General features: G+C 37.4%; 2 protein-coding genes across 2 annotated transcripts; both read right to left on the minus strand.

Moving 5' to 3' along the window:
* LOC140143700 (uncharacterized) lies at positions 1–15269 on the minus strand. The gene is made up of 14 exons (XM_072165515.1): positions 15160–15269; positions 14509–14630; positions 13861–13963; positions 10703–10801; positions 9693–9884; positions 9113–9235; positions 8458–8601; positions 7766–7978; positions 6736–6897; positions 6048–6186; positions 4714–4880; positions 3461–3544; positions 2605–2842; positions 1–1776 (listed from the first exon to the last, which is right to left on the minus strand). The coding sequence occupies exons 2-14, from the start codon at positions 14547–14549 to the stop codon at positions 1709–1711; spliced, it is 1773 nt and encodes a 590-aa protein (XP_072021616.1). The 5' UTR covers positions 14550–14630; positions 15160–15269; the 3' UTR covers positions 1–1708.
* LOC140143702 (uncharacterized) lies at positions 15160–27559 on the minus strand. The gene is made up of 8 exons (XM_072165516.1): positions 27453–27559; positions 22005–22080; positions 19325–19512; positions 18520–19015; positions 17555–17704; positions 16910–17089; positions 15896–16065; positions 15160–15269 (listed from the first exon to the last, which is right to left on the minus strand). The coding sequence occupies exons 2-8, from the start codon at positions 22030–22032 to the stop codon at positions 15264–15266; spliced, it is 1218 nt and encodes a 405-aa protein (XP_072021617.1). The 5' UTR covers positions 22033–22080; positions 27453–27559; the 3' UTR covers positions 15160–15263.

Consider the following 27559-nt stretch of genomic DNA (forward strand, 5'->3'; position numbering starts at 1 on the left):
TAATACTCTTTGAAGGCATCTTAATGAAGTTGATATGTGACATGATTTGATCCAATAAGACCAAAGGAGGCAATAATGAAATTGAGATATGGGCAAGAATAAGTAGCAAAAAAATAGATAAATATATAACATGTGGAAATGGGCATAAACAGTTCTTGTCTTTGCAACCAACTTATCAAGTATGCCATGGACTCACAGGTAGGTTTCAACATCAGCAAGCTTATGTACTGAGTAGATTAATAATGGTAATAACCCAATTTTCAAAATGTCCAACTTTGGTCTGAGTGGATCAGATGATGTCACAATATAATAATACTGACAATACTGTTTAGTTTCAAAATTACAACACATTTTCATATAAAAGCTACTGTACCTGCAGTAAAATATGGTAAGTCTCTATTAATATCAAAAGCTTGCAGCTTTGATACCAGTACTGATACCACAGTACATCTGTCACTTCCACATTTCTATACTTGTGCAGTATACACTAAAGGTACTGTTGTGATTAGTGTTGGGCAACATGTACTATTCTGGAGTTGACTAGTCTGTAGCTCGAAAGTTGTGGTTTCGAATGATTTGGCGACTTTGCCGGATAAAAATTTGTCGGAATTTGGATTGTTGTAAATATACATGAAAACAATGTATGCTCATGCACCGAGGTGCATCACTTGTACATGTATTTTTAAAGTACGGAAACTAATAAACTTTCAAAAAATTCTACTGTAGTTAGATGATTTGATATTTTTCATTTTTAAGGCAATGGAGATTTTTATAAAGCATAAAATAGGCATTTTATAAGCTGGTATACAGTTGACTTTGACAATAGCAGAAGTTAATTCACATGTTGTTACCAGTCGCGACCTCAACTTCAGTTAACTTTGTTGCCCATCACTAGTTGTGATCACCACAAAGTGATGAATAGCACACAACTCTACCTTGTATCTTTTTGGTAGTGATGTGAACATGCTTCTTTGTATGTGAGCGAGTACTCATATTGTGCCGCCTTTACATGTGAGCATATTATGCTGGGATTCTGAGAATGGCTCACATGCTATGCTATGTAACCTAAAAGATGCAGTGATGTCACTATCAAACTCAAAGTGACACAAGGTATATAAACAATACTCAAAGAAATTCAAGGATCAGACTTATTTATTAACAGTTTTTCAAAACAAAAACAGCATTAATCTTGTAAATCAGATTAATATTATTTCATTCAGTAATTTGTAGGCAACAGATCAGTACCAAGTACTGATATCCCTTGACACTGGAAAAACACCTTAGTTAGCACCATGAGAACAAAAAAGATTCAAGAATGTTAAATAAAGATTGTCATATTCTGATCCTTTGATTTTTTTGAGTAGTGTAAATCATCCGCATCCCTTTGTAAGTAATATTCTGACTAAAGACACAATGTTACTTGTTTTTTTTTTCACATTTTACATTGAGAGCTGCTTTTGTCTTGGACCCTACTTGCCCTTCACTTCACATGTGTACAGCTCAATAAGTGATACGTTATTTGCCATTATACAGAAATTACAATGATATGATATGTGAGCATACCACTTAAGTCACTTGGGATGTACTGGTCATAAAGTATCCTTTACTCATGTCCAGTTGTTCCGGACCAAATTGGTCCTTGCGTTCCATTCTGCCCGATCATACAAGCAAGGAAGGACACACAATGGATAGGCTGTGTTCACAGTTTCTAAGTGTAACTTATGTTGCCATTGCCATCTTTGCTTTGGTCATTGTTTGTTTCTTTGGTTTGGCAATCTGCAAGATACAATATTGTAACAAAATGTTGACAGGTAAATTGTCAAATTTAATATGCAATTAGTGATAAGGAAGCTCACATGATGTCAAACTTGTTTCTTTTAAAAATACAGAGATCACTACCAACTTAATTATGAAAGTATCATGACATTTTGTAAGAGTTTTGCCAATTCCTTTTCCCTGTTTTTTTTATATCTATCGTGATATTAAAAGGAGACAACCCTGTATAAACAGTGATCAGAGTGCCCATCTCTCTTTCATTGGCAATTGGGCCAGACTCCGTAATGTTGCTATAGGGGGATCGCTACACCTCCTCCACAGCGAGTCTGTTACCTTCCCAGAATTTAAGAATACTGGTACCCATTTATACACCTGGGTGGAGAGGAGTAATCGAGATAAAGTGCCTTACTCAAGGGCACAACACAATGGCGTTGCTGGGGCTCAAACCCCCAACCTTCCGATTACGAGTCGGAGCCCGTTCCGCTTGGCCACTGTGATCCCTTTTAACAACAGCAATGTAAACAAACTGTACATTACCTGATAGATGAATGGTATTCATCATACAATTTAACAGATTTGCTGTTGATGAAAGCAAAACTCTCAGGCTTTTATTTGCTTATACAGGTAAGGTATGACTTTTCAGGACAAAACTATTTGGAGTTATTCTCATTGACTGCTTTAATTGTTTATTCATTTTCATATAGTGGCTTGCTTTTAACTCAAATGGTAGGTCGCCATTTGCTTACTGGTTTTTAAAAGAGTTGTTTACATTAGGTTGACCAAACTGCAGCTTCTGGCATGGAAGTCCATTTCAAATTTAAAGCTTACCTGAAATTTTAAATCTCTTTCTATAGATTTCAGTCTCCACATTAGACTCTGATCTTGGGCAGAATATTGAGTCAATATCAGCATGGGTGCACTCATGAAAGCACAGTAGATGTAGTCTGGATGAGTCTTCCTGATCCGGATTGCAACATCCCTCACATAGCACTTTGAAGCTGTACTGAATGCCATGAATCCAGGTCTGCTTCACAATGTCAAGGATGTTATCAAGCTTCCTTTGCACCTGTAAGGATAATAAAGTGTAACAAATGTAATCTAAATACCTGTACATCATGAAGAAAAGGTGGGGGTGAATTCAACTTGCTATACAAGTGACAATGCCTTTGCTTACTTGAGTAACTGGAGCTATGTAAATCAGGGCCACTGGATGATGACAGCGTGAAAAAAGGTGTTTTATGTCAACATTTTCGAAACATGATTTTGGTAGTGATGTTAAAATGCTTCTCTATATGTGTGAGTACATTCCTATTGACAATTTTACTGTGATTTTAATAGGTAAAAACAAACAAAAAGAAAATGTTGTAAAGAAGTAGTTGTGGATGAAAAGCAAGGGTCATTAGGTGAAAAATTAAATAGAGGGAGATACATGCATCACTGGGTGTCAGATTCAGAATGGTGAAGATCAAGGTTATAGGCCTATATTGTAGGATAAGCAGCGACCTGCCCATAGGGCTCCAAAGGAGAGATGATTTTTGGGGCTGAAACCCCTATGCTTTCTGCAAAATCAGCCCAGTTTTCTTGTTTTGGCAATCAAAAGCCCCAGGTAGTCTGCCATCCTGAGCACACCATTGATTTAGGGTTTAGTTTCAGAGCTATGAATAGGTTTGGATATCTTATTTACCTGTGAGCACATTTCTGGACTGGCCTGGCGGTGAGCCTCCCTCTTGCGATGTTTACTCACAACAGTCGGCCTTCTCACTGTCACCTACATAACAAGATGGTACAGAACAAATATTAGTGCAAGAATGCACAAAGGCTGCCCTTTAACATTTACTTTTGAAATGCATGATAACATTTATCTGGTTTGGTACATATTCAATTTATAAGGCATGGTGTGTGAGATTTTTTGTCAGGTGACCTTAGAGGCCGGTCAAGTGCAGATCCGTTGGAACACGCTTTTCAACATGGAATAAATGCTAACCTCATCGTGACATCATCCAAGCAGCAAAGTTCATTTCCCACTGAAAAAGCGTTATCCGACAGATCTGCAGCTGACCATTCTGTTAACTCTCTCCACGCAGGTGTCAACGGGAGACGACAACTTCCAATTTTTTTTTAATTCAAAAGTTTCAGAATCAAAAATTGTAGAACTGTACATTTTTGTGACAATATTTGGTATCGGCATGAAAAATGCATCAAAATGAGTACAGACAAGCCTAGTATTGGATAAGAGGTTCTTGAGATAGCTCTTGTTGATATTGAGAAAATATCTGAAAAGTTGGACTTTTTATGTTGAAGTCTATGGCTAGCATGCAGAGCATTAAGAGCTACTTATCCCATACTCAACATTGAGTAGAGAAACTGTACTCAAGTCATACATAACAGGCAAATTGCTCATTACAATTTCAATCTAAATTTTTAAGGCAGCAATTAGATATTAAAAAAATCCAACCATTACATTACTTATGTGAGATCATTGCACTTTACAGCAAGTTGCTGAGCACAGGTGTGTACAATAGCTGCATTCTGAACTGTATCACCAGGAAAACTTTTGCCATTTATGCTATTTGGTGAGGAAATCGTAATAATTGGCAAAAAAATGTTTTCCGTAAAATGAATCCTGGCTCAAAATTTCAGGAAACTTTTTTTTCTAATATGTGAAATTGGTTCTGGAAATTTTCAACCAAAGTGAAGAAAATGCTAGTTTTCTTGACAATTCTTAACAAATCTTCATGAGTTAAGTAATTATAAGATGTTATATGGTCAAACATACTTCTTAACTATATGGATATTATACTTTATAGTGCTTGGGAATGAGTAAAAAAACAAAACATGACTACAGGACTTGACTTCAAGAGTGTCCACAACAGGGTATTTTTACCCCTTATGAACATACATGTGAACATGGGAACTGACCAATGATCTGAAACTAACCTTAATACAAGCAGGATTAGAAGGCCTCATGCACAGCTCAATAATGTGCCTGTTCTTCTGGGCTCCCACATAGAATGTACCATGACGATAGTGCAGCTTTGGAGGATGGTGACCATCTTCTTGGGACCAGCGAGCAAAATGAACCAACACACGATGAAACAATCCATCTGAATGGTTAGAAGACACAGATGGTTAAGATTACTTATAATGAATTTTGAGATCAAAGTTTTGTCAAATGAATCCCGGCTCCCTCAATGTTTTCATTTTTGTGGAATGAAATATTTGGCTATGAATATAAAATGAAATTTAGGAACAACCAAACTATACTCTTTGCAAAAAAACAAAAGTAGTGCAAAGCATCGACATCTGCGTCGCCTATTTTAATGTGTGATGTGTACCAAGTTTGAAGCAGAGTATATTTGCCCAGGGAGTTTCCCTAATTGCATACCTACCCTACCTCATAACTGACACAGATATTTCAATGAAGGCAGACTGTTTATTATTTAATCACACTTTTTCAGTACACCACAGAAATGTTATCTTATATTATTCCAAGCAGTGAATTCTCTGCTCTGATTTTGTGGGTTCTTTGTGTGATTTTCTGCTTGAATGACAGCAAACATTTGTCGCAACAGCATATTGAATGCAAGACATCATGTGTGGAGCACCTGTGGCCGAGTGGATAAGGCGCCCGAGTGGATAAGATGCCCGACTCATAATCCATAGGTTGCGAGTTCGAGCCCCACTTGTGTCAATGTGTTGTGTCCTTGGGCAAGGCACTTTATCCTCATTGCCTACGGGGGGATGGGATGGGGTTGTATATGTTTGTATATTTATTTCAATGTTGCAATATTGGTGCTGATTAAGCTGCTGCCTTCAAATTGCATTGTGTCTGTTCAGGTGTGTTTAATGTAAATTCTAGCAATTTGACCTGTGGGTTACCATTAGAGTTTGAAATAAAACCTTCCTTCTACATCAGAACATATTCTGACTTTTTCATGTATGTACAGGGGGTGTGTTTCACTAACATTTATGACACACAAAGATTCAAGATTCCCAGATAAAAAATCCTAAAAAACAGCATGAAATTGGGCTACAATACCCCCAAAATGGGCTGAAAATCAATAATATTTCTTAAATTTTGGCCACAAAAAATCCAGGAAATTGGGATAAATCCTGAAGAATCACACCCTTGCGGCGTAAGTCATCGTAACTTTACGACGGGTTACTTATGGTATGATGAGTTAAAAGTTTAGTGAAACACATCCTAGTTGTGGTCTCAGATTTACACCAGAATGTGACACTGATGGGCACCATTTTAGTTATGTACTAACCAGGCAAGAATTCTTCAAAATCAACATAGAAAGTCGCATCCTCATCAGCATCCACACCACTTCTTTGTTTGGTCTCCTTGCCTGGCTGCAAACATGCTGGCACATAGTAAAACTTGGTTTCTTTGGTTTTCTTGTCATCCTGTGAATAGAAAGGAATATTTTATAAAGCAGATAGAACCACAGGTCCAATCCTATGGAACTCCCTAAATGAAATCAATAAAGAAGCCAAATCAATTGAAAACTTTTGGAAAAAATATAAATGCTATCCTATTATTAGCCTGTTGTGTCTTGTGTGATAGTCTTTTTTTTATTTTGCTTTACTTTTCTATCTCATAAAATGCTGGCCTTATTGGCCTTTCGACCATTCCCTCAATAATTGTTTGATTTAATCTTGCTTTATTAATGCATTTGATATGCATTTTGTCTTTTTTTGATAATGGAAATAAAGTTATCATGAAGGCCAGTACCTTCTGATACAAACTTATATCAATACCTTTGTTGGAATATATTGAGGGCACAGCAAATCATACATTTCCATAAGTGAGATGAATGTTGGTTTCAGGCCCTTATATCAATACCTTTGTTTGAATATATTGAGGGCACAGTAAATCAAACATTTCCATAAGTGAGATGAATGTTGGTTTCAGACCCTTCAAGTCCTCCCAGACACGGTCTATTATATCAATACCTTTGTTGGAATATATTGAGGGCACAGTAAATCAAACATTTCCATAAGTGAGATGAATGTTGGTTTCAGGCCCTTCAAGTCCTCCCAGACATGGTCTATCAACTCTTCCTCAAGAATACCATCATCTCTCAGCCTCTGCCAGAGATTGCAGAATGTTGACCACTAAAATTTGAAGAAAAAAGAAATATACAAATATAAATAACAAAAACATAGCTTCAGCTGATTAACATTATAACTCACACATACAGTCACTAACATCACTCATATACCAGTCACACATTCAGTCACTATTTCACTACTTCTACATGTATGCACTTGCCATTTTATTCACTCCAACACCCAGTCACCATTTTTATGATTTCACTCACCGACTCACTCACCAGGGCTGATAAAAAATGCTAAGTTTTGTGGCAAGGGAAATCTAATGAACTTGGGCTTTCCTGTGAGAATGACCGTCTTGCAGCCAATTCACTGCGTCAGTGGCAAAGGGGGTGTTTGAGTGGTGAATTTCAGGGGGGAATCAATAAATTTTGCTCAAAATTACCGCAAAAAGTGGAAATTTTCGTAATATCTGTTTTTTTCGGGAGGGCAACAGAGGGGGGCAAGAGTTCTGACTGGGGGTGTATTTGCTCTCCATGCCCCCCCCCCACCCCCCGTGGCACCACCACTGCTCAAAAGCTAAAGCTTTTTGAAAAACTATGGTCCAATTGATGCAATTTGCATCATTTTACATGATTTTGGCTGGATTAAAGTTTATAAATTTCATGCATTATAGTAGTTCAGCTAAAAAAGGAGTTGGGGAATCCATATGAGAGAGAGTGGAGGAGCCCGCTATATAAACAAGAAAAGGGGACTTCGCTTCCAATTGTCAAATACTTGGGACCTGCAGTGGCATTGAACTTCTGTGCTGTCTGCCATCACACCATCATTTTATAGATACATAGCAAAGTGAGTTGCAAATTTCAGTTCCAGTATTAGATTAATCTAAAAATAAATCTTTAATTGTTTCAGAAAATTTCATCAAGCTCACCTGTCTGCAATCAGGTTTGACTGTTATAATCCTCTTGAAAACATCAATCAGCCACTGAGGATCTAATACCACTATATCTCGCAAGGCTTGGTTGTGTCTCCCTCTCTTGTCTCTGCCAAAGTACACGATGCAACCAAGGTCATGAAAAAACTGCAGCATGGTAGAAAACTCACGGTTGTCTCTGATCTTGAAACTTTTGGCCAGGTCACGCACCTGTGTATGAGGACAATACAACTAATCTATAACTAACTGTGGACTACATATGTTGGGACAAAAACAGATGAAAATAAATGTATAAATCATTGAATATCCACAGCTTGCTTTGTTATTATATTCTTTTGAAATGTTACTAGTGAGACGGAAAAAAAAACTTCGCCCACTAGTGATACGAAAAAAAAAAAAAAATTTGCCTCACTGATGAGTAAAAAAAAATTCCCCCACCCAACTTTGTATAAAGGTATACATTAAAATTGAAAAATAAATACTTTGCCGCCGAAAAAAAAAAAATGTTCTTCAACTTAAATTATTAAAACTCACAACAGCTAGATCATGGTCAAAAATGGGCTAAAAAGTACAAAAAGACCTAACAAATTTTAAATATCAGGGTGGCCAGCATCAAATGGGGAAAAGAGGGGACAAGACTGCTGCTTCCCCATTTGGCCATGTAACTATTGGTCTATAATATTTCTTACCTTCTGTATGTGCATATGAGTTGTATTATTTGAGACAGCTTCTATGATAGCCTTCTCAAACTGTAACCATCTTAATGGTATCTTCTCTCCCATGTAGGGTTCTTTCAAAGCTACCTCTGCTATATGTCTGCGTAAATCCACAAGCTGTATCAAAAGAAACATTGTATCGCAGATAAGCATTTAGAATCTTCACCAAAACACATCCTACCTATGTACCATCTTCACAATAATATGCAGGCCAAACAACAAGTTAACACTGCAGATGACCTGTTCTATACTAGGATTTCAATTGAATGAATTCAGCTTTTGAACCGCTATCGTATATCACATATTTCAAACTGCAACGCAAACGCTCAATACCAACCAATCACAAGTGGCATGGTTGGAATCAATTCCGCGTTATGCACACACACCCCCACACACACATCACGCACAGTACGCAGAAAATCGTCACGCTATATCAGGCTGTGTTCATTCAATTGAAATTTCCACTGTACATGTAGATACCTCTGATCTTGAAGCATTTCAAGAGTTTTAGCAGACTTAACAGTCACCGAATGATTCTATTTTAATCAAACCTGAACATTAGTTAAATAAGTATGTTAAAAGCACTGAAGTTGTAAATTCTATATAGCTATTCAGTACCAGCACTAACCTTAGGGTCTGTTTTGTTGCTCAGACTGTTTTCAACCATATGGAATTGGCGAAGCACATGCTTCTGATATGGCTTTCCTTCAATTGCACTGTATATTGTTTGATGTTGTTGGTTCTCTGTCATCTGTGTATGGAAAGAGAATATAAAGTGAATGGTTTAGCAGTTATAGTTTAAAGTGACAAAGATATTTCTACAAAAGTGTTTCCTTAGCTATTTTATTATGACTTGAAGGCAGCTTTGTCACTAGTCACAACAGAATGCTGGTAGCGATTGGACCTTAGTTTTTCTTTAAGCGTGTGTACACCAGCGCTTTGAGCAAACCATCGCGATTTGAGGCTGCGTCTAATGAAATGCGCACTGACATCACTGCCATATCAAGGTGAAAAATAGTATAGCCTGTAGCAGTTTCTAAATAACATCTTTTCAATAGAATTCCATAGAATTTACATAGAATTGGCAGGTGAACCCTGATGATAACACTTTGGTACAACCGATTTGGGATATACTTAAATCACCAAGTTACTAAGTTACCATGCATGGGCCTTACTTTGCATGCTACAATACATCATGCAATACTTACATCTGTTCTATCTGGTAATAGACTGTCCCTATGTGTCCCAACAACAAAGACAGGTGGGGTACAATGAGGTTGCTTAGTCTCTACCTTCTCCTCCTTTTTCTTCTTTGGAATAGGTACAGCATAAGCATAGATACTCTGGAGCCAGTAATGAAGGAAGTCAAGTCCTGTGAAATCACAGTACCGGGATTTTGTCTGTTGATGAAAACAATGCAAAAGGTTTCAAATTAAATGGTAATAAAACAATAGATCATTTCGGTAATTTTTTTTATGTCTGAACTATGCAAGGCATTAACAGCTGCTATCGGTATGATAGCGCTGATGGGTTGGCGCCAAGATAGTTGTTAAACTCCCGTTTGAAGCTCACCCGAGACATTGTTACTGTGCATACTCAACCAGTTAAATGTGTGCTCAGTGACGGTCTTAGAGATAATGGGCTTTGTGACTGTGGTGCTGTGCAGAGTTCTAATCGTTCAGATCACACATGGTATATTCCAATTTGTTACATTTGCTCAGACTGACGTGAGCGCCCTGTTAATGAGCGACCTACGTGGAGCTTTGTGTTCCCTTCAAGAGCGCCAAATTGCGCTGACCAACGTTTTGATGCGTAATCGGCCAATCAGATTATCGGTCAGTTGTTATCTTGTCAGACGATTGAATCAGTCAATCACAACCTCACTTCCATGTTTACGCTCTGCACGTTCTCAAAATGTAAGCAACTGCCATTCTTCTGACAAAAACTGTAGCACACTTTTTATAATAATGAAATCATATGTATGAGTAAACTCAAACTGCTTTTTCTATGGGTGGATAGTTCAAGCCTGGGCTCATACACCTGTTTCGAATTATGATATGCCATAGGCTTTGAGATGTGATCATTTCGATCAGGGGTTCGTAACAAAGAAAGCGTGAGCCAGTTGACCTAGCAACGGTCATATTCTAACATGCACTATAACAGCGAATATATAGTTATAATCAAAATTAACAACTATCTTAATGTATTAATAACACACCTTTTCATGTCCATATGCTTCTTCTACTTTGGATGGCAACTGGAGATCTTGGCTTGCATCATATACCAGTACAAATATGGCACGACGGTTTAAAAACACCTAGAAAAAGTGAATGGAAGATTGAAAAATATTATGGGCACGGTGGCTCAGTGGTTACGGCCTTGGACTCATAATCTGAGAGCTTGCTTGACGTGTGTGGGTTCGAGTTCCTGTCCCGCCACTGTGTTGCGCTCTTGGGCAAGGCGCTTTGTCACGCTTGCCTCACCCCACCCAGGTGCAATGGGAAGCTGTTAGGGGTAGTCACAGTCGTTGTACTGATGAACCTTGCGCTATTTGTAGGCAGCAAACATGGTTCCGACATATTCTAATAACGGCAGAATAAATGTAAAGCGCTTTGAGGCTGTTTACTAAACAGTGTTTACGGCATAAAACGCTATATAAATATCTACATTTATTTAATTTTTTTATTTATGCAACTAAATCATAGAAAAATTAGGCAATTTGGTGCAAAGATTGTTCAAATTGCACTGATTTTGAAATCAAATTCATGAAATCAACACATGGTAAAGAGAAACTCCTTGGGTGATTGATTTTGTCTGGATTGCGGTTGATATAAAATGCAAGTCACATTAGAGCTGAACCATTTTAGCATTCTGCTGTTTAGACCACTATAGTAATTTGACATATATGGAGTCAAACTTATGACTAAAAATCTCAATATTAAACAAATTTTAAATGTGATTCAATGCAACAACTGTGGTATGGAATAAAACTTTCAAGCTTTAGTTATATAACACTGTGTATACTTATATTTAGTTATATAAGATTACAATCAAGTTTATTTGTATCATATCTACAATGAAAGTATACCAAATCAAAAATGGAGAGTTTTTATTGGGACACCCTGCATTACACATGCATGAAAGACTATTGGAATTGAATGACACTTGATTATAATCATGCATATTAACCCTACACATGGGCAGCCATCTTTGCTACCAAATGTATGCAGAAAAGTTTTTTCCCCTTTTCTTTCATGCATGTTTTTACGAAGCATATGTGATATCTAAAGTATGCATATGAAAAATGTAAACAGCAAAACACACACTTTGTAAGTAGAACCTGGCTTTGGGATGACCGTGCAAGGAATCTATAGACCCATGAATTAGGCTATTTGATTTAAAATCCACACTTATTTTGGAAATATCGTACACAGGGGGAGTATGAATTTCAAATGGAATGATCACATTGGGCAGCACCATTTTAATTTCATACACCTGCTGAGAAAGATTCAGCCTGAATCTTCCACAGAGGGCGGGTGAGTTTCAAATGGAGCTGCCCAATGTGCTCATTCCATTTGAAATTCATACTCCCCCTGTGGAAGATATTTCCAAAATGTTCCACAGGGAGTGTGGAATAGCCCATTCATGTGAAAGTATAATGACATGTACATGCCTGGTGAGTTGTGTAGTAAATATCTTGACCAGCAAAATCCCAAAACTGGAATTCAAGGACACGATCCACGTTTGATTTCTGCTGGTCTTCTCCATGCAATGATGATTCCTGGTTTAATCTTTGCAAGGCTTCCTCTGTGACTTCATGTGGTACAATGACTGAAGTATGAACCAAAGGAAAGTTGTGATGGATAAAAGATGTTAAGAATAACTCATGCAAAATGCTGTAAAATGTGTCATATTGGAAGGTCACACATGGGGAATAAAAATATCTGTCATTTTTGCAGCCAAAATCACACAATTTGGCACAAATGTAGTGAGTTCAGAGCAATAAAGTTTTGCATATTAGTGCTATTATAAATCAACACTATTACATGAAACAGGTATGCAGAATCACACAAGGATTCAGTTATGGCAAAATAATTGAAGGAGTATGGGGTATGAAGTTATTTCAGGAGGAATCTAATAATTTGTCTAAAATTTGGCAATTGCCTATGGGAAACTGGGTTGGTAAAGCCCAAATCGGGTTGAGAGGGGTGAGGAATGGCCCCTGTGGTACCACAACTGACATGTATTGCCTAACAATGAAGTTGAACATATGTTATAGGGGGTCTGGAGATATACTATTTCCCTTTCCATGATGGGTGATTTGAAAACATAGTTGATTTGCATTCCCTCATTATACTGCAATGGATAAATGATATGGATGAAACATTTGGTAATTGAACTAGATACATTGTATAAGATATATATGTTCACAGCTGGTGCTAATTTTGAAATTATACTAACGATTCACCAAAAAAGTAATACACCAATCATGCACTTCATTCATATTCAATATTCATGCAAAGATTACATAGACTATCCTGAAAAATATTTGGATTGATATGATGCAAAGTTATATTTCCACACATTCTTCATTCTTGTAAAGCAAAACGACCGTATTGTCAAAGGAACAAAAGACACACAGCTATCAAAATCTTTAATTTGCATCCTAGCATAGTGACATAAGCTGCACCATGGGGACCAAAGGCTGTATTTTTGGAAAGTGAGCTACTATAATTATTACATAAAACAAAATATTTGGCTACCATACACTGAAAACCCAAAGGTCTAGCATACTTGATTCTCAAGTTCTGAACTTTTATGATGTGTATTTTCTTTTGTATTTTATTGTTTTTTTATTCTTTATTTTTACCTTTATCTCAATTTCAAATTTACCGCATTTGGCCCTCATCAGGGTTGTAGCTACTGTGGGCTGTGGTGGGCGGCAGAGCCCACCATTCAGTTTTAGAGCCCACCACTCAGCTGCAATTTTAGCACTGGAGCCCACCACTCAAGAGGCCAAAATTGCACCATTTTATTGAATTAAGTCAAGAACTCAGTCCATTTTGGGGGAAAAATTGCCAAATATGCAAGATTTTCATCAAATGTCACACACCACTAAAAATATCCTAGCTATAACCCTCACATTTTTAAATGACTCAAGAATCTCTTTTTATTGAAATTCATCAGATTGTCACATGTGCATTATACTAGCAGTTATCACTGCTTTCACAATTACATTGGCACAAGTTTTATTGACCACCATGAAAACAGAACATGAGCCCTGACAATCAATCTGTATTTTCCTCTACAGTATTGACACTATTTTGTCTGCACCTTGTATGCAATACAGTTTGATAATAATTGATATGCCCTTACCTTTACTTGGTGACTGTGACAGCTGAAACTGTGATGGGTGGTTGTTTTCCTCATCTTCCTCCATCTCAAGACTTGACAATGGTGTAATGTTGGGTGTTTCAACCTATGTGTAAAATAAAAAATAAAAAATTGGTAGACACATAAGGGTACAAACCAAAAATTTGATGACATCCTATAAATGCAAGTCCTGTTGTTTAGAGGAGAGGTCAAAATGTCTGATTACGTTTGTAAAAGCTGCTTAAAATATCGGTCAAATTCAATCTTTTGGGGGTGGAATTGTTAATACTTCATACTCATGTTACAGGGAAGGAGGGACTTTTGTTTATAGGATGTCACTGAGCTTCTGGGTTATTCCCTTAAATAATGACAACATCTACAAATCTTAACCCTCTCCATGCAGGTGTCAACTGTAGACGACAAGTTTAAATTTTTCGATTTAAATTTTAAAATGTCAGAATTGTAAGTTTTTATGACCATATTTAGAATATATTAGTGCATCTGTATATGCAAGAAGTAACTGTGACAAAATACTGACATCACTATCTTGAGGAAGCCAAATGGACTACAGAAGATATAAAATGTGAGCATTGAACTGGTGCATTATGTTGATTGATTGATAAGACTGATTGCATGGATGGTTGACTGTACCTTTTGAGAGTTGTCCTGTTCTGTCTCCACATCTTCCTCATTCTGATTCATTTCAAGTAATTCCAGCGCCATGGATGATCCTACTGCTCTGTTGTACTGTCTGCTTACATGTCGTACCCGATCTTATACCAAAACAAAGAAATTAATTTGTATTAATGAATGTTATGTATGGTTTTGAGGGATGAAGTAAACGCTACCAATTTTAGCTTAATTTTAAATAAAGGAAGGTCAGTAGTCAGGACTTTTCCAGAAGGAAGGGATGGGGGAGGGGTGGTGCAAGGTATCTGGAGGGGGGGGGTGGCAAAATCGACGCATTTTGGCTAAATGTACAAAAAATACCCCAAAATCTTAAATATAAGGGCAGCCAGAATCCCACAGAGGGTGGGGGCGGCAAGACTACTCCCAGGGGGGCGCTGTACCCTGACCCTTCCTTGGTTATGCCACTAGGGATCATTATCATAATAATGGGATGACTCAGCAAATCTTTGTCATGTTTGTATGCCCCGAATACAATAGCATCCCCAAGTTATTTTCCCCACAATAATAATTATATTATATACCTACATCTACAACAATGCTTAGTAAAGTTGCCATAAAGGCAATATCTCACTAATACATGAAAACCACACCACTTTAAATCCACATTTTTACCTTTTTTGTCCGAGTGCTGTACTTCCCATGGTAGAGTACAGTCTGTCATGGGCACCTTACATGAAGTGGTTGTGTCAACTCCATCTGTTATTTCTTCTTTTTCATCATGCCTGCAAAATTAACATGCCAAGGATGAAAACAGTTCCAAGCCTAATTCCTAATCTAACTCTAACCCTGTGATTTTACTAATGTGTGTGGGGCTTTGAGACCAACTATTAAATAAAATGGGTGTGTCGGTCGGGCTTTTTTTTTTTTTTTTTTAAAGACTCAAAAAATCACCAAAATCTGTAAATATTTGCAATTTGGGAAAATACAAAAAAAAAAATTCCTGAAATTGTCGAAATTTGGGTCGGTATTCATTTGTACAGGGAATTTTTTTCTCAATTTGTTCAAAATCTGGGTCGGTCGGGTCCGTAGAATAGGGTTTTCTTTTTTAGTCGCCTTAAGCAGGCCTTAGCGTCTAGATTTTAAAGGCGAATGGTTAATCACTTGCTATCATGACGCTAGAAATCGAGTTTGGGTGAGCGGTGGCGAGCGAGAGCGATCGCTCGCCTCAAACGGCAAGGACAATATGGTGACTTGGTCTATATAAATTAGCTAGTGAAATGAGCTGAGTCTTGAGGTTGTGGAATAGTAAACTTCAAGAATGGTTTGTTTTTCACTTTGATTTGTGAAATAAAGTTTATATGTTTCTATATAATCATGATTAAGCATGACAGGATTATGTAAAACATACTTTTTTCCCACCAATGATTTCAGCAAACTTGTTTTCCCCCACTCTCTCTTGTCCAACCAACATCAGTCTAGTGCGGTAAACTTTCTTGGTTCCAAGGCGGCAAGCTCTCACATAGGCTTCACGTGCCTGCTCCCCACGCACCATGATCTCCCAAGGTGTTTCAGCTTCTCCTGTATGTATAATGGTAAGTACTCTTAATTAGATTCAATTGGTCATATATATCTAGATTAGTTGACTATTCAAATTTATGTGCTACAGTCTCTCTAATTAACACTCCAAGTACCCTAACCACTGCACCATCCACATTGTGTACATGAGCAGTCATAGCAGGACTCCTTTGCATGCTACAGAACCTGAAACAAAACACTGCAGCCCTTGCAATTCCAGTAAGCCCTACTAGCCATTTGAGATTTATTTGGTTCTGTAAATAACAATCTTGTGCTTTGTTAGGGCTTTGTGTTTATGGACTGCATTGGAAATCCCTATGGGCTGTGAGCTCCATCAGTCATCTGCTCCCGCCTTGTACAAAGGCAAAAACAAACCTGAATAAATCACTGATTTATAGCAGCATGCAAAACAATGGCGTAATAGGCATACAATCACTATCATAGCAGCATGGGCTGGCTGTACTCTGGATCAGGTCTTGTTGATTATGGGCAGCACATTGGAAACACCAAGAGAGGCAATGCTGCATCTTCCTGCCAAAATATTCCCCCTTGGGCTAATTATGTAAATACATATTAATGTATTAATGACTTGTGGTTTCAGGGCTACAATTCAATGACCTCTGCATCATGTGAAGAACTTGCAGAAACCAGCAAGTTATGCCAACTGATACATCAACTAGTGGAGCCAGAACATAGCAGGGCCTGCATAGCGCAGCCTACTAATATGCCTGTTGAGCTCTAAGTGCACATCAAACTATATACTGACCACTGACATCATTGCTCTTTGAAATTTATAATGAATTAGTAATAAAATGGGAAAAAAGAAAAGTGAAAAAGATTTTTTTACCTGGAGAATCAGGTGGATTCTCTGAATCAGGTGAAGACGGGCCTGACATCCAATCTGACTGGACAGGTGTAGTAGGAGAATAACTTCTATTCTCAGGAGAAGTAATGGTGCTGATATCAGAGCCAGATGGGGACGTCATCCACTCATCTGTTGACGTGGGTGATGGAACCTCACTCTCATCTTAAAAGAAAAGAATATTTCATCATAAATGCATGCCTAGAAAATGTAGGAAATACGCTTTACAACACTTGCTTTGGATTAGGGTTTAGCAGTGTTGGCACCAGAACAGAAGATGTCTTTGGTAGTGAATTTTTGAGTAGCGAAAATGAACATAATTTTTTTGCAAAATTGCTAAAAAAGAGAAATTTTTCATAATTTTGGGCTTTTATTGACAGGAATTGGGGAGTTCCAGGACCTCATATTCCACAAGAATCACTGAATCGATTCTCGTAATATTTGTTGCGAGAATCAATTTCTTTCATTAATCATACAGTAAGTGAAGTGAGAAGTGACTCAGATGGTTTTTGATTTTTGCAAACTGGCAAGAAACTGAGGCCCTGAGTTCTGATGGGGTCATCTCCCATGGCACAGACAGGTTTGTGTGATCAAATTTTGAATTTATTTTCATTTTTAGCTTAAGAATACCTATTGCAGCAAGTCTGGCAGTACTATCAGATCCGGACAAATCAGAGTCTGTGGTGTGAGTTGGTGAGTACACAGTAGATACATGTGAGTATGCCACAGGAGGAGTTGAAAATGGGTACACAGGAGCAGAATCTGGAGTTGGTGTGGTATCTACAGCAAAGATAAAATGCAAATGGTAGTGCAAGAAGTGCTTAAGTTAAAAAATTCAGCCTCTTTTGCCGAAGTATGTATATATTCAGCCTATATGTGGCACATTGCAGCCCCCTTGTCCCTAATTCCCTTATGTTCCTGTCACATATACTCATTGATTTCAAGTCTTTTGAATAAAATCAGTTAATTTCCATGCATTTTTATTTTGTATAGTTTAAAACAGAATGTGAGTAAGCATTCATTGATTGAGTGAAGTAGGTTTTGTGAGTATGGATAATAGATGTGTGGGGGTGGATCTCAGTTTGAGGGAAGGAGTGTGTGGGGGGGGGGGGTGAATAGTGCTGTATGTGTGATTATAAATTATAAGACGGGGTGTGCAACTGATTTTGTGTGTATATCTCATTATTTTGATATTTTATATGTATTTTAATTGTAAACTTGTTGCAATCCAGTTTTTATAATGTGAAGACAATACGTAATAAACCATTTATGAATGACATGAATGCTATTTGTATGTATTGTAATCTTATCAGAGTATTAGTGAAGTTACCGCAGGTACACTATTTTGGTTGTCTTGCGTAACAATCCAGTATGTCAGATTTACCATAGCATTACACGCTGGATTGCTAGCTATTCTGAGGTTGGACTCTCGACTTTTATGTCTAATGACCTTAATCTCCCACACAGGGGGTGTAGATTTTAAATGGAGTAATCCATTCAGGTAACCCCAATTCACACCCCTATGTGGGATATTAAGGTCATGTCTCCCATAGGGGTGTGTGGATTTCAACTGGAATAGCCCATTAGCCACTTACCTTGAGATGTAATGTCCATTAAGCCTTCACCTAGTTGAATTTTGTCACTAATTCCTTTGGTGTGAACAGTTAGACCCTCTGATGGTCTACCATCATCAGTTGCATCAAGGTCATCAAGATTGCTACTAGCAGCAACTTCATCCTTGTCATCATGTCCATCCTCCTCCTCATCACCATCTCTCTTACTTGAAAGATGAGCAGCATATGCCTTAGGAAGACGAAGCTTATTATCCGATCCTTGGATGAGGACAACAACATTGTTGGATCCAGTAATATTAATGCTTGAGGGAGGATGAGAGTCAGAATTTGCTTCTGAAGATGCAACAAGTGTATTGGATGAATCTGAGCTTGGAATGTTGGTATTTGCTTCTTCTTCTAGATCCTGGTGAAGTGAAAATGGCATTGAATCTTGTCCTGTTTCTTCAGGAATGACTTCTTCATTGCCATCTTGCAATCCTTCCATTCCGCTGCTTCCTTCTTCAGTATTCTCTGTAATCTAAAGGGTACAGTAGTGTATTAGGTGGGGAAATGTCTACAGAGGATGAATATTTGGTCAGCTCAAATTGCAAAAACGTTAATTTATTTTCACTGCGTTTGCCAGTTAGTGCTAAATAGAGGATTAGGATTGGCTAAGTACATATTATTTGGCAAAACAGGACAATATTTTTGATACAAAAAATATAATCACTTAGACGTTGCCATTAGAGGCTGATGTGAGAGGACAGGGTATTTTTCTGGAGAAGCAAAAAACTAAGTCAACTGGCATGGCACATTTCAAGAATAATTATTACAAGGAACAACATACCTCAGTTTGAGTTGACTGACTAGAACTTGAAGCTGAGTTGTCCCTACTTAATACCAAGCTGGCTATGTGGTACTGGTTTCCTTGTACAATAGTCTGGTTTCCTGACACATTTGTTACTTGACATGATGTGTTGACCTGATTACTTGCCGTTCCTTGCACTGGTATGTTAACATGAGTTGGTACTTCATCTGTGGAAAAAACAAACTCGCAATTACAAACGGGTTGTCCATGAAACACCTTGTTGGTTTGGTGTTCGAACGTAAACATCACACCGGTGTTATACAAAGTAAATGCATGTATTGTTTTTAACTTGTTGGTTTGGGGTTCTGATTAAGATGATACAATATAGGTAAATCTAATTATGTATAACACTGTCAATTAGTAAACATCTCAAAAAAAGTAACTAACCCCCCTTAAATAATTACCAGTATTCAAAAACGGGTAATTGTATTACAAATCTGAAGCAGAAGCAGAATTTATTTATTTATTTTAATCAATGTAACCCTAGATTTGAAAGTTGCAGTAAATTGTATTGATTTTGTATTCAGTATAATGGAAGGAAATCTGTATAATGATATCTGAGTGTTTTTGTATTGTAAAAATTTGTATGTAAGTGTAACTTTCAAATCTGGACCTCACTACATTAAATTGACCGGCGTTTTATTGCTTTCTGGGCTATCGTATCAAATGAGGTGTCAAAATGCGCAGAAATAAATTCTGCTTCCAACGCATTTTACAGATTTGTAATACAATAGCCCCTTTTTGAATAATGGCCATTATTTAAGGGGGTTAGTTACTTTTTTTGAGATGTTTAATAAATAAATAAATAGATAAATTTTGGATTTATAAAGCGCCTTTCTCCAGATCTTAGAGGACTCAAAGCGCTGTAATTTCGCTGCAATGGTGAATCATCACAATCGGATCGCATCAACTAGGTTGCTGCCGAACGGTGCACACCTATCCACATTTAGATTGTAACATCCACCAATTATCTGTGCAGCTCCCCAAATTCCATTGGGTGAAGGAAGTTTTTGATAACCAAACAACTAATCACCGATTTTTGCGATACAGGAGGAAACCGGAGATCCCGGAGAAAACCTGTTTATATTTATGAATGTGGATCAAGATAAAAAATAGCACTTTATTTCAGTTGAACTGGTGAAGAAAATCTGTTGTAATTTGAAGACCGCCAATTGCCACCCTTCCACAAAATCGCATCACTAAACACCTTACCAGTTCCGAGAAATATTGCATGTGCAATCTCTGACAGACGGACGGGATGACGGACGGACAACCAGGAAACATAATACCTCTGTTGGAGCCATAAAATTAACAATTTTTTTGGAAATCAAAGTTAATGTACTGAATTGGATTTGTTAAGTATAAAGCATAATGATTACATGAGGACACCCTTTTAATGGTAAGACAGTGCTCAATGTGTTTATAATAAAGTCTGCACAAAAAGTAACTCAGCTGTTATAAATACGCCTATACATGTAGATTCAGAACTAATAATTGTTTTCACAATATTTCAACATACAGAGAAGCATGATTTATTTACATTTTGATACCCCATTCGTCAAATGTCGTTCAATATTAACAACACAGTAGTGCTTTTACAGAAAAATACCTGAATTTAAAAGTTGCAGTTTACAGCGATCAATGGTTATAATGTCAGCACTTTAAACACGTAAAGCCCGCCATTATCTTCGCGCTTACTTCAAATCAATACAAATAACCGCAACTTTTAAATTGGGGTATTTTTCTTTCAAAACACTGCTGTATTGTCAATATTGAACAAAATTGGACAAATGGGGTATCAAAATGTGCGTAAATAAATCATCCTTTTTATGTTGAAATATTGTGAAAACAATTATTAGTTCTGAATCTATAGGCATATTTATAACAGCTGAGTTACTTTTAGTGCAGACTTTAGATAGTGGTGACAGAAACTAAAAAAGGAGTTGACAAAATATTGCAAAGAATAAATAGAACCAAGTTTGTGTCAAGTTAAAAGCACTGGGCAGGTACCCGAGAGCCCACACGAACATCCCAGCCTTAGTGTCATCTTTGAATCCCCTTACTTTTAAACCATCTTGAAATATCCCCACCCCAGAGTTTTTGATGCAAATGTTTTTCCCCTTCTATTAGCCAGAGAGATACTAAGTCCTGAGAGCAGCATCCATATATGACCTGTCATGTCAAAAACAGACACTTTTGGGCAGATTATCAATTTTTGAGGTTTTTACATACCTTAAAAATAAGAGATATTTTGCTCCAAAACGCCGCCTTCCCCAATGAAATCGGACATTCCTAAGCAAAGAGTTTGTAAGTTATGGTATTATAAATTGGAAATTGAGATGCCGGCCTTTAAAAATATCATTGACAATGTTGAGAGTACAGGAATGACCTTGAAAATGTCTGAAAAAATACAAGATGCCAGTTATATTTCGGTCTAAAACTATCAGAAAATATTTTAAACATTATTAGCATCACAAATTTGCAAAAAACCCAAATTGTGAAGAAATCACCCCTGGACAGATTTTTGGCTATTTCTCCATTTACGATTCTGCCCAAAAGTATCTGGTTTCGATATAGCACGTCACATATATTCCATCACTTCAATGACATGATGATGACTGCACAGACATCTTGAGCGCAGAATGTCTTTTATCAATACCTTGATTGGTTGATTCCTCCTCTTGCATGTTGAATTTTCTTTTTGAAAATTTTGTTCCTTATGAAAGATTTGATGTCTGTCGGAATAAAAATAGAATAAAAAGAAAGAGAAAATTAAATGCACATTATTAATTATAGATTTATATCTTTTACATGAAACTGAAATTCATCCTTTAGGCAACAAAAGAAACCCCAGTCCCCAAAACTACAAAAGTTTGCGAGAATTAACTCTCATTTTGGTTGTGAGTTTCACTGACCTCTATAGAGATCATTGGTGAGATTGTGTGAGTTTGTTTACACTTCGGAGAAATCTCGCACGATCAGCATTCTCATACATTCAGCGAAGCTCTGACCAGCGTGTGGCCCATGTGTTGTGCTACGCTGCTGAACTTAGTACCCGGAGGATTGTGTGGTTAAAACATGTGATATTTTTGCTGTGCCAGCACAATCGACGGGGAATCAAAAACAATCATGGGGGTTACGTGATTTCGGATGATTATTTCACTGATTTGAAATGTTAGCTACAGCATTGATTAATACAAGAACTGCTGCTGCAAATGTGATCCGATGCTGAATGAATATGCGGTAATTTACGGAGATTTTCGCTGCAGAATGTGAATGTTTCTGCATTGTTTTGATATTGGAAACCTGATTGACAGAGGTACATGTACAGCATGCAATGGAGATTTGGGTGCTTCATTATTATTTCTCAGTCTGCAAGCAACGGTGCGCAGGGATGAGTTGTCGAAATCGCGATCTTGTGTGTAGCGTATATAGACTGCAATTACAGGTTCTAAGATTATATATATGGAAATGACTCATTCTAAATATAATATTGTTCAGCGCTGACATAAAAAAATAAGGTGCACTTTTCAGACATAAACATCATAAATGGCCATAATACACCTGGGTTTACACACACTTTCTGTTTCCATTTTATTGTGTATATTTTTTATGTTTTATTATGTGGCCCAGTGATTTCATTTTATTGACTAAATTGCTTTGCTGGAACCAATAATTTGATCCCCTGATGTGTGATATTCATTATGTTTTATGTCATAAATTATGAGTCAAGTCAACCATTGTGGTATACAATAACTTTTAATGAAACCAGGATTTGACTTTGAGATAATAAAAAACAGTGTATTTTATTCATGTATTCAAGGTGTAAACAAATTGAGTTCTGATTTTCTTGTATTTAAGTAAGCCCTTTTGTCGCATTTGCTTTCGGCGCATCCCATGTTTCATGTGTCAAATTATTCAAATTAAGCGCCTTGTTGTGTTTCGTGCATGCGATTTCACACTCCAGAGATCAGCCAGGTTTCTGCGCCTGACCCTTACCCCGCCTGCTAGACCACTTGGACCTATTTCTGTTACATAAGCTTAGGAACTCTAATTCCCCCCAAATTTGTTTTCAAAAACATTGTGGTACAATTTACTATGACTTTGAGTTTTAAAATATTGGACTTGACTACGTCTCATCCAATACTTTAAAACTCATAGCTCGACCAATAAATATGGGCTCAACCGATCCAATTTTATATCAATGTACCGGTAATTTCCAAAATGGCGAGTTGGCGACGGGTGCGCGATTCCCCTATGCTGAATATTACGCATGCTCAACCTGAGCATGAGCCTCAGGTAAGAAATGATCATGATGATCACATACCTCAGTTCGGGGCATTCATAATTCACAGACGTCTCTGATATCAAATACTCTTGAAGCGTCATGTCACAAACAGTATCATATTTCAGAGACGTCTCATAAATCACATACTCCCTAGTTTCAAAACCCAGATGCAAACGATATTAGTAATTTTGGTGAACGTGCCGGCACAGTGGGAATAATTTTGTGAGTACAGGCCTTTATCAGGGTTGTTATAGCCAGGCCTTGCCGTTTGAGGCGAGCGATTGCTCTCGCTCGCCACCGCTCGCCCAAACTTGTGTTCTAGCGAGCGATTTTCCACTCGCCATAGACACTAAATAATATAAATATCACTCGCTGCGAATCTCCCAAAATCAGCAATTGAATCAGCCAATTCAGCATTTAATCGATTCTGTGACCTCTCCAAGTGGAGCAAGTCAGAAATTTGCACAGTTTTTGCACAGGATATTTGCTAAACATATAGGAAAACTTTGAAGTTAAAATATTCTAATACACTCAGCTTCGTTCCGATGTGCTGTATCGAGTGCCCAGCAGTCAACAAAGCTCGACGTATGTGATATCACAGACTCCCTGTATGTGAAATCACTGACCCGTCTTTGAAATCTGAGACTTTCCGTGAATTACGAGTGCCCCCAAAAGTGACCTACATGGACTGCTGTCGTGTGTATTTCCCATCGACATCCAAAATGGTATACGCCAGTCCTAAATAATAACTTCTATTGCCCCCGACCCATTATTCAAAATCGTGCACTGTGATTTGTTGAAATGCGTCACGTGACGCGTCTCTTATGCTTTGGCTACGCGTAGGCGCTCCACGTTGAGGTAAACAACTTGAAATAATCAAATATTTGGGCAAAAAATGTGATATTTTTTCTTTAAATCGCACAATTTTGGGTACCGTAATAGAATAGAAATAAAGTGTAGATCATTATCCTTTACACGCAAATAATGTGTCCTCCGCAGTAAACATGTTTAAATTAAAATAATGGGTGAGGCGCATTCGGCTGCGCCTCACCCATTAATTACGTTTTTATCATGCGCGAAGTGTCATACTGGGTGAAGCTAAAGGTTGAACCCAGTATGACACTGAGCACACAATAATTTACCATACCGATGCTGAACCTAATAACGAATTTATCATATCACTAATTCTAAATATTGAAATAATTACGTTTTTATACATTTTAATTGCTGGAAAATAGAAAAACATCACAAAAATTAGATGACATTTCCTCGTATTACGTATCGCGTGCATTTTACGCGCCCGGTTTATGTGCATCGCCTTTTACGTGTACCTCGCCCTATACGCATATCGTGGTTGCGAAACACGCTCTCTCACTGACTAGATACAAAGCGTAATTACACACTCACTGACTAGATACGAAAATATATCCGGTTTGATGTTTCCATTAGGCCAAAAGAAAAAATAAACATGTTTCACGTCCCCTCCCGCTTCCTTTTTTGAGGTTTCTTCAATTTTATTTTTATTTTTTGAAATTCAGTTATAACTTTTCAAAAAAATATGTCTAGGATGTAGATATGCTTTCTATAGCCTTGCTAATATACAGGAAACACTTTTATAAGGTTTTGTGATAGTTAGAGGGGGCCTATCTCTCAGAACAACAAATAAAAAGAGGCCTCCTCCTTTGTCCAGGCATTAGGCCAAGTAAAAATAAAACGTGTTTCACGTCCGGGTTTTCAAAAAAAAGGAGGAGGAGGGGGCTTTTTATTTTCTATTTTTTATCGCAAAATTGGTGTAAATACCCATACTTAGAGCTGTTTTAGCGTATACAATAATGCCTGGAAAAAGAAGGAGGGCCTTTTTTGTTTGTTGTTCTGAGAGTTACACCCCCTCCAATGATCACAAAACCTTCCTAAAATGTTTCTTGTATAACAAGGCTATAGAAAGCATTCCAACTTCCTGGACATATTTTTTGAAAAGTTATAACTGAAATTCAAAAAATAAAATATATTTGAGGAAACCTCAAAAAAGGAAGCGGGAGGGGACGTGAAACATGTTTATTTTTTTACTTTGCCTTATTGTTTACGCTAAAACAGCTCTAATTTATGGGTATTTACACCGATTTTATGATAAAAATAAAAAGCCCCTCTTCCTCCTTTTTTTTTTCAAAAATCCGGACGTGAAACATGTTTTTTATTTTACTTGGCCTTACATGATTAGTGGTATTCTGTCGGTCCGTGTCACGTCACTTCCGGTTGATGATGTTCGAGTGAAAACAAGTCCCTGATTCGATTTTTGTTGATGATTTCTGTCATTGGTGTAATGTAAATTTCGATCAAGAAATTGTCAGTGGAATCAAACAACCGCTTCTAAGTTTTCAGAGTGAAAGAAACTTACTTGATTTACCGCTTATATACTGACAAACTTAAAATTAAATTCCATGGTCGAGTGTCGCTTTTTTCCGAAATTGAATGTCACTCCAGCAACATCGCTATGTAGCCTCCTTCACAGCCGGTTTCTGTTGTTCACAACAAACCGTAAGCCACATGCAGTTTGGGCCCGAGACTAGAGTAGGGATGTTCATAAAATTTTGAAGTTCAATATTTTTAGCTGAAAGTTCTTTCATTTGAAAGAGAATTAAATTACCTAAACAATAAGGGGTCAATCATGTTTCTAGTGCATATACTTTTGAAGTTACAGACAAAAATAGTGTCATCAAATTGCCCAAAATTTTGTGTGTGTTATTGTGACAGCAGGCACATGTACAATGCACACTACTGTATGTGACCCCAGACGACCTCCTATTCTTTACTGTAAGAAAGCTGTTTTGGATGGTCTTGATTTATACACAAATTGCTTTTGAGCTAAATCGAGCGTCTACTTGGTGGAACATGGATTGCACTATGTGATAGTTGATGAATCCAGTATCATGCCAGTACCAACATAAGTCAACATCACTTAGGCCAAATAAAAAAATAAACATGTTTCTCGTCCGGGTTTTTAAAAATTAGGAGAATGAGGGGCTTTTTATTTTTTATTTTTTATTGGAAAACGACGCTAAATACCTGTATTTGGCACCATGTTTTGGGTATTCGACATACAGATTGATATCTGAGAAAAAGGAGGAGGCCCTTTTTATTTTATTGTTTTGAGAGGTAGACCCCTCTAGTGATCACAAAACTCTTCTTAAATGATGTATTATGCATTTACAAAACCTTAAAATAAGTTTCAACTTCTGAAACATCTTTTTCTACAAGTTATAACTGAAAGTTTACAAAATAAAAAGAAATTTGAAAAATCTTCAAAAAATGAGGAGGGCGCGGACGAGAAACATGTTTGTTTTTTTACTCGGCCTTAGGTTTTGGTTGTCAAAATAAATTTTTAGTGATTTTCTCCATTGAGCCCCACAATAAAGCCATTTTTGGACCGTACATGCACATTCCACTTCCCTATGGACAAATAGCGCCACCTATAGTGTGTGATGTGAGCTAGCCTAACTAGAGATAGCCCGGATGTCCGACCGACAGAATAATAAAATGCATTACCCTTTTTTATTTCTTAAATATTATACATAAGTTCGGCGTATATCGGACTGGCAGAGAGTCTATGCGAGAACAGTGCGAGGTGCTGCTTCCTCTACCACCTTGATACGTCAATGTGTAAGCTTACCCATCCATGCATCATTGGCATTCATTCTAGCATTCATTGATTGTTTTGTTCATTGTTGTTTGGGTACAATACGCACATGTCCACAGAAATATATATATGTGTATCTCATCGATCATTATCAGCCAATTATTTTAATGGTTTCTAATACATACCTTACAACTTATTTACTCACAGCTACCACTTTGGGTTCTTTAATACCCGCAAAAAGTGGCACATATCTGACATCTCAAATCGTAACCTTCGCTTCGCTTCGTATAAG

This window comes from Amphiura filiformis, unplaced genomic scaffold (assembly GCF_039555335.1).
Source record: "Amphiura filiformis unplaced genomic scaffold, Afil_fr2py scaffold_25, whole genome shotgun sequence".
Taxonomy (NCBI): domain Eukaryota; kingdom Metazoa; phylum Echinodermata; class Ophiuroidea; order Amphilepidida; family Amphiuridae; genus Amphiura; species Amphiura filiformis.

Bases quoted from the DNA above. Each gene is read 5' to 3' on its own strand.
- LOC140143700 (XM_072165515.1), bottom strand. From the start codon at position 14,549: ATGAGGAAGATGTGGAGACAGAACAGGACAACTCTCAAAAG. The intron at 7,979-8,457 runs GTAAGAAATATT...CCTCATACACAG, and splicing joins CTCATATGCACATACAGAAG to GTGCGTGACCTGGCCAAAAG. The intron at 2,843-3,460 runs GTAAATAAGATA...TTATCCTTACAG, and splicing joins GTCCAGAAATGTGCTCACAG to GTGCAAAGGAAGCTTGATAA.
- LOC140143702 (XM_072165516.1), bottom strand. From the start codon at position 22,032: ATGCAAGAGGAGGAATCAACCAATCAAG. The intron at 19,016-19,324 runs GTATGTTGTTCC...TGTACCCTTTAG, and splicing joins GTCAGTCAACTCAAACTGAG to ATTACAGAGAATACTGAAGA. The intron at 17,705-18,519 runs GTAAGTGGCTAA...TCTTTGCTGTAG, and splicing joins AATGGACATTACATCTCAAG to ATACCACACCAACTCCAGAT.